The 6,848-nt window shown below is 60.0% G+C and overlaps 2 protein-coding genes across 2 annotated transcripts in view; both read right to left on the bottom strand.

Moving 5' to 3' along the window:
* GPX3 (glutathione peroxidase 3) overlaps positions 1–990 on the bottom strand; it is a 2,639-nt gene extending 1,649 nt beyond the window's left edge. Inside the window, exon 1 of the mRNA XM_017728110.1 lies at positions 613–990. Coding sequence (XP_017583599.1) covers positions 613–975 — 363 coding nt within the window. The 5' untranslated portion in view covers positions 976–990. The remainder of the gene's footprint in view (positions 1–612) is intronic.
* Positions 991–5,416: 4,426 nt separating this feature from the next.
* SMIM3 (small integral membrane protein 3) lies at positions 5,417–6,773 on the bottom strand. Its single transcript, XM_008628924.2, has one exon. It carries the CDS (start codon positions 6,427–6,429, stop codon positions 6,250–6,252), a length of 180 nt encoding a protein of 59 aa, XP_008627146.1. The 5' UTR covers positions 6,430–6,773; the 3' UTR covers positions 5,417–6,249.
* Positions 6,774–6,848: the final 75 nt, after the last annotated feature.

Genomic DNA, 6,848 nt, shown 5'->3' with positions numbered 1-6,848 from the left:
GTTCCGGGGGGGTGGGGGAGGGGGTCGGGAGGGGTCGGGCTGGAGCAGCCCCTGTGTGCGGGGCCGCAGCGGTTAACCCAGAGGAGCCCGTCTCCTGTCCCCACCAGGGTACCCAGGCTCAGCCAAGTGCCACCGAAGGGCTATTTTGGGAGCTGGCAAGAGGTGAAGTCACAGGGGCTGTGCTCGAGGAATGAAGGCTCCGTGGCACTGTGGGGCCCCGGTGGCTGGGGGGCTGACAGTTGCCCCTGCCCGCTGGGCTGTGGGGACACGGTGCCTTCTGCACCTTCCAGACATGGGGGAATCCCCCGGACACTGCACGGAAAAAAATGCCCGTGCTCTGCTCCTGAGGAGGTCACTTGGGGGGACACATGGCTCTGTCCCCAACCTCAGGACAGCGATTCTTGGCCCTTGGCAAGAACTAACTCAGCAAATCCCCCCGTGATCCAGGCACCGGGATTGTAGAGGGAAGGAGGGGGAGTCACGGGGCCACCGTGCCCCGCTCCTGCCCCGGGGAGTCCTGCAGAGAGCCTTGGAAACAGGCGCTTCCCCCGGGTGTCACACACCCCCTAAACCCCCCCTGAACGCCCCGTGGGGGTGTCCCCCTCCTCTTACCTTCTCCCTCTCCTCACTTCGCCCCAGCTGGACGAGCCCAGCCAAGAAAAGGGGCAAAATCCAGTTGCTGCGGGAGCAGCCCCCCATGGCTGGGCGCGGGGTGCCGGCACCCCCCTGACAGCCCGGGGCGAGCGGCGGGGACGAGCGCCGCTGTCGCCTGCTGTCACCTTCGAGCCCGGCGGCCGAGAAATAGCTGCGGGGCTGCGAGGGGGGAGCCAATGGCCGGGGGGGGCCGGGCCGGGGCCGCGTTAACCGTGTGGGCTCTGGGACGGACACACGGACACACGGACCGACACCGCCCGGGGGTGGCACCACGGCCTGGCGGGGACCCGGGGCACCCACGGGCACACGGGGCAGCGGCATGTGCCGAGGGTTTGTGCAACGTGTTACCCGAGGCGGGATTAAACCCGCGAGGGGGGGGGAGAGGTATCGGGGGGAAGGGGGGAAAGAGGTGACGGGGAATGGAGAGGGGCCAGGGCGGGAGAGGGGACGGGGGGAGAGGTGTCGCGGGAGAGAGGTGTCCCATCCTGCACAGGCCACCCAGCCTGGGTGACATTTCCCCCCAAGTGGGGTGTTGGCACCCGAGAATCAGGGACCAAACTCCCCTTCGGGGAGGCCAGGCTGGGGTTCAGTGGGTGCCCCCAAATGGCTGCTCTGGCAGGGCTGGGGAAGGTTGATCCCGATTCTCTCCTTTGTGCCCGGTAAATGAAGGTGCTGCCAGAAGCAGCTCTGGAGGAGGATCCCTCCTGCCAGGGGCTGTTTTGGGGCTCGAGGGCTGTGGCTCCATGATGACCCTGCTGGGGTCAAGGGCAGGGCACTGCTGTTCCTTAGCCCTTGGTGTCCCCAGGGGCAGGAGTTTCCAGGGTCCTGTTTGCTTAGCCAAGGAATGTGAACATTTACCCTGGGCTGTCTCCAAGGAAAATATCCGTGATGAGGTGTAAATTCACTGAAATCCCCCAACAAAATTATTCGATGGGAGAATTAACTGGCTGGAGGGGAGCTGGGGGAATTGTGGTTTTGGGGGGAAGCTGGCCTGGGGTGGAGGACAGGATGGGGTGGCAGTGGGTGAGCCCTGTGGGGACCATGAGCGCCAGCATGAGGTTTGGCTTTACTAGAAAGCAGGGTCAGCCCTGCCACGATGCTGTCACCGAGCCAGCTGCTAGAGATGCCACCAAGGAAGGGGAGTGTGGCCATGGGTTAAGAGGAAGCTGGGAGCAATCTCCCAATCCATGTTCTTCACCAGAAGGAACACCATGTCCTGGGAAAGGCTGATGTTTGAGGCTCCAGCTGCAGCCTCAGCTGGCGTGGGAGGGCTGGGAGTTGGGTACATCCCCCAGGCACACAGAGAACCCGTGGAGCAGGGGAGCTGGGGGTCTCTCTGTCACCGGCAGCATTTCCCAAAGCTTTAAACCTGCACTGCTACTGGAGAAATGGCTTGGCCCTGCCCTGCCTGGTCCCCAGGCAATGGGGGGTGTTCCCCCAGCTCCAGGCAAACCCCCAGGATGCTCAGCCACTGCCGGGGACTGCACAGAGCCCATCACAACATGCCAAGAGCCAGGCTAGCTAGCAACAGGGGTGCTGTGGGTGGAGCAAGGTGGCTCCTTGCCAAAACCTGTAGGAGCCAATACCCAGGGTTTGACCCTCCCCACCTACTTCCCAGGCTCTAGGGAGATTTGGGCCCGTGGGGCTGCAGCTCCTGGCCTGCAAACTGCTTCCACGTCTCTGCATGCTGCAGCCAACAGGGACCTGTGTGTGCCCAGCGCTGTGCTCACGCTTCTGACCCTGACCAGGGCTTGAGCCACCTCCTGCAACAGAGCTGGGACAGACCTGGGAAGCTGCTCAGGGCTGTGCTCCCTGTGGCACAGTGTGGTTGTGTCCCTTCCACGTGTCCCTGATCCCTGCCACGAGCAGTGGAAGTCTGACTTACTCCTGAACTCAGTGTTCCTAAAACCAAAATAAAAATAAGGGACCTGTTCATCCAAGTCCCCTCTCCTTGGGTCCCAGTGCCAAATCAGACTTGGTGGAGGTTGGGAATTGGGGAGGAGTTAATGAGACACAGCCGATGGACTCCCTCTCTGCCACTGAGCTTGCATGGCACCCTGGGTGTGTCACCCAGTGTCCCCACCGTGCTGTGCCATGCCATGCCATGCCATGCCATGCTGGAGGCTGCATGGGAGAGCTAAGAGGGCCAGGGGCTCCACCGAGACTGCTCTACCCTGCAGGATCAGGGTCCCCCACCCCAAAAGGCAGCCGTGCTGGGCGGGCTGACCCTTGCACGAACCTTCCTGCTTGGTTGTTTTTCCACCGGAGCTGGGCGGGAGCCAGCTCCGCCTGCTGCAGATGTTTGGCAGGAGTCCGGGGCGGGAGGCCAGGCGCTTCCAGCCCCCCAGCCGCCATGCTACCGCTGCCACCAGCCTCCCTGGCTGTCCCCTGAGCTGTGTGCTGGGGCTGCAGAGACCTTGTGCCAGGCTGCAGGGCCACAGCTGAGCACCAGGAATGTGAAAGCAGCGGTGGGGACCATGTGGTGCTGCCGGCTGGGCTTGTCCCAGAGCTGACCGAGGAGTATTTTCATGCAGAGGGACAGGGATGGTGCCAGCAGCATGGCAGGACAGTGCCAGGGAGCTCAGGCAGCAGCAGGCAGCACTGCCCTGGCTAGCAGCTGTGCAGCTTCCCTCTGGCAGCCTGGCCCGGCATCAATCCCAGGGCAACCTTTGAACCTTTGTTCTAAGTGTGCAACGGGAAGCAAAAGCAAAACAAGCTCTGCCGGGCGAGAGGCCCCGGCTCTTCGAGCGCCAGGCTTCCCCAGGCTGCCAGCCCTCGCTGCTCTGCCCCAGCCCGGGTACTCCCACACACTGCCCTGGCTCAGCAGCAGCCTCCCTGCTGGGCATGGGGCTCAGCTTTGGAATGAGGGTCCTCCTTCCTGAGTGCTCCCAGCAGCAGCCCCCAGGCTATGTGCTCTGCCCCCTCCAGCACTGCCATCCCTTCCTTTCCCAGGGGAAGATTTGCTCCCTGTAGAAATGGCCCTGGCCCATTGTCTCCCCTTCCCCCTGCAAAGGGAGGCTGCCCAGAGGCAAGGTGAGAGCCAGCATTCTACATCCTGTTCTCCCATCTGGGGCTGCCCCATCTGCCTCCCCCAGCAGCAGCCCCCACAGGCCAGCAGCCAGCTCCTGCCACACGCCAGCACCTCCAGGGAAGCATCCCAGTGGATGCTGAATCACTTCAGTGCCCGCATCACCCTGCCTGCTACAGCGTCACCCGACCAGGACCTGCTTCTCAACAGAAAGGCATTTTTCCTTGGCAAAACTCCATGCAAACGCTGCCTCCAAGCTCCAGCACTGCTCAGGCACTGAAGCTAGAGCCACAGGGGGATTTGGTTATCTTCCTCCATCCTGGAGGAGGAATTTCCAACTTGACAGTGTTGAAAATTCAGCTTAAATCCATTCTCTGCCATCTTAATGCTTTAAGAAATGTCCTGGCTTCTCCCTGCTTTACCCCTTTCTGCCATTTAGCTGCACGTTTGTTGTTGTTACAAGCAAACCTGTCTTTCCAAGGCCTTTCCTGGAAATGTTTGCCATGGGTTTGAAACTTCACAGAAAATTCATACCAAGAAATCTCTCACTTCCCTTTGCTGCTCTTGACAAGGAGAATGTGGAGGTGGGAACAGCCATCATGTATGGTTGCATGGATGGGGGGGAGGTGTTCCACGCTTTTCCTCGTGTTTTGCTCCAAACCAGGCTTCCCAAACCACTCCAATGTTTTGGCTTCTTCCCTATTCCTCTCACATCAAAGCTGCTCAGCTCCTATTCCTGGTGCTGCTGGCCATCCTCAGTGTCCCCAGGGAAGCAATGCTGGGGTGGAGCATGGGGGAGAACAGAGCCAGGGCTGCTCCCACCCTGCACATCTGTGATGTCCTTCAGCTGCCGCTGCACCGTGCCAGCAAGGGAGGGAGAGAGGAAGAAAAACAGGAAAATAGCTCTGGTTACTTGCCTCAAACTCTGCAACTTGAGATGGAAAGAGAGAGTTGCCAGCACAAAACAGAAATATGTATTTTGGCTGGAAAAGGAAAAGTGTCTGCTCCCTCCCAGCACAACCACAGCCCATGGCTCCAGTGCAGGCATTTCTGCTCCTCAGAGTCTGCATCCCTGTGCTAGGCTCCCTGCCTAAGGTGGGAGGTGTTTGCCCAAGGTGCTGCTTCCCTGTGAACCCCCTGCCCCTCTGGCCCCACCACCCAATGCAAACCCAAATCTGGCTGTTGTGGATCAAGCCACACAGGGATGGGACACGGTTTCCAACACTGCAGGGCTGCTTGCTCTTTTCAGCACAGAAAATAGGATTTAAACAATTCCCACCAGCATCACCGTAGTGTTTCCCCACATCCTTGCCTGATTCATCCTGTTAACTCTGTGACCTTTCTTGCTGTGAGTCACCAAGACTCCGCCGTTTCAGCCCCAGGGCTCCTGCCACACTGACCCGGCACGAGGCTGGCGTGAGAGAAGCGATGACAGTCACCCCAGTGGCAGAAAAACAGCCACAACCACTTTCAGAAAGTCCTGAGGGATCCTTCCCACCCACCATGTCCAGACTGAGGTTTGCCCTCCTGGAGCGTGGGGCTGGGCTGGCAGTGAGCTTCCCGCAGGGCTGCGGCCGCCGGGCTCCAAGGCCGGACAGAGCCCCAGGGACCTTGAGGCAAGGCAGAGCAGGAGGTCAGAGCAGGGAGGGTTTCTGGAGAGCCCACAAAGTATCCCAGGTCCTGCAGAGCCAGACACCGCCCGTAGTGTGGACAGAGCTGCATGACACACTCACATGAAGGACAAAGTCCATTTATTTCATAACAAAGGGCAATGCAAGAGCTTACATGGTCCCTTGCCACTGGCTGGGCACGAACCCGCTCCTCCCACTTTACCTGCCCAGGTGAGGCATGCACAGACTCCCAGCAGGGCTGGTGTGCTGGGAAAACAGTGGGGGCTCTCACTATCAGGAGTGGGGAGTGCAGCCAGCGTGCAGACAGGAGGGCTGGCAGGAACTGCACACACTCCTCTGCCCCACAAGACCCAGAGGAACCAAGAGCCATGCAGGATTTTCCTACAATTTCTGCAGCTAACGGATAGAGGAGAAGCCGGTACCAGCTGCACATCTGCTGTGCAGCCAGCACGGGCTCTGTCACTGATGCTTTTAGCCAAGTGCTAAATGCACAACCAGAAGCCACATCCATCTTGCTTTGACTCTTTTTTCCCCAACCACCTTGACAACTGGGACTCCAAAGAAGAAATAACTTTGTCAGGCATTTCCACTCCTTGCTGCTTGCCTGGGAGGAGATGGTGTCACCAGTGAAGGCGAGACCAGCCTGCCTCCCTCGTGGGAGCGAGTTGTTTCCAGCTGGACACGTCTGCAAAGTCACACCTCTCCCCACTGCTGCCCATGCTGTCGTTTCCCCCACAGTCCCCGTAAGCTCAGTGGGCAAAACGAGCAGTGGGTTCACCCAGCAAGAGCCAGGTACAGAAGCAGGTCTGTGTGCTGGCCCACCCCAGCTCCTGCCCAGGCTCCAGCTCTCAGGGTGCCCCGTCGAGGTCCCTGGCACAGGGTCCCATGACCGTAGCCCCCAGCCCAGCAAGCTGGCCGTCCCCCACTGCCCGTGCCTCACACGATGCCGTTGCGCGTGGGGTGTGTTCGTACTCGGTAGATGATGACGGCAGTGGCTGGGCACAGCAGCAGCGCTGTCATGATGAGGATGGTGGCCAGGATGATCAAGACGATGACCCAGATATCCAGGATGTGCTTGGGGAGGTCGGTAGGACCTGTGAGGTTAGGGAGGTCCATCCTGCAAAGGAGAGGCAGAGGGTTGGTGGGGCAGCCCCCTCCATCCCTCCCATAGCCAGACTCTCCCCCCCGACTCTCTCCACAGACACCCCTGTGGCCAGGTCCAGCTTTCACCCTGGGCTCCTTCGAGAGCCTTTGGCAAAGGCTCCTTCAATGAGCCCCAGGATTTATAGCACACTTTGAAGGCACTGGATAAAAGCCATGGGGAAAACTTCCCTGTTAATTGCTACCGTTTGTTAGAGGAACTATTAAACGAAATCCACAACCGGGCGTCCTGCTGGTCACTCACCGGTGTGTCATCACATGGGGAAACGGTGGGGTCAGGTCAGCCAGGAGACCCCCTCGCTTCTGGGGAGCTTCGTGTGTGTGTCCCCCCGACCCGTACCTCGTGCTGAGTCACGGAGTTATCCATCAGCTGT

The sequence above is a fragment of the Corvus brachyrhynchos genome, unplaced genomic scaffold, assembly GCF_000691975.1.
Source record: "Corvus brachyrhynchos isolate BGI_N302 unplaced genomic scaffold, ASM69197v1 scaffold21, whole genome shotgun sequence".
Classification (NCBI taxonomy): domain Eukaryota; kingdom Metazoa; phylum Chordata; class Aves; order Passeriformes; family Corvidae; genus Corvus; species Corvus brachyrhynchos.
Note: the sequence above shows the minus strand (reverse complement) of the source record. Positions and strands in the feature narration are given on the sequence as shown.

Bases quoted from the DNA above. Each gene is read 5' to 3' on its own strand.
- SMIM3 (XM_008628924.2), bottom strand. From the start codon at position 6,429: ATGGACCTCCCTAACCTCACAGGTCCTACCGACCTCCCCAAGCACATC.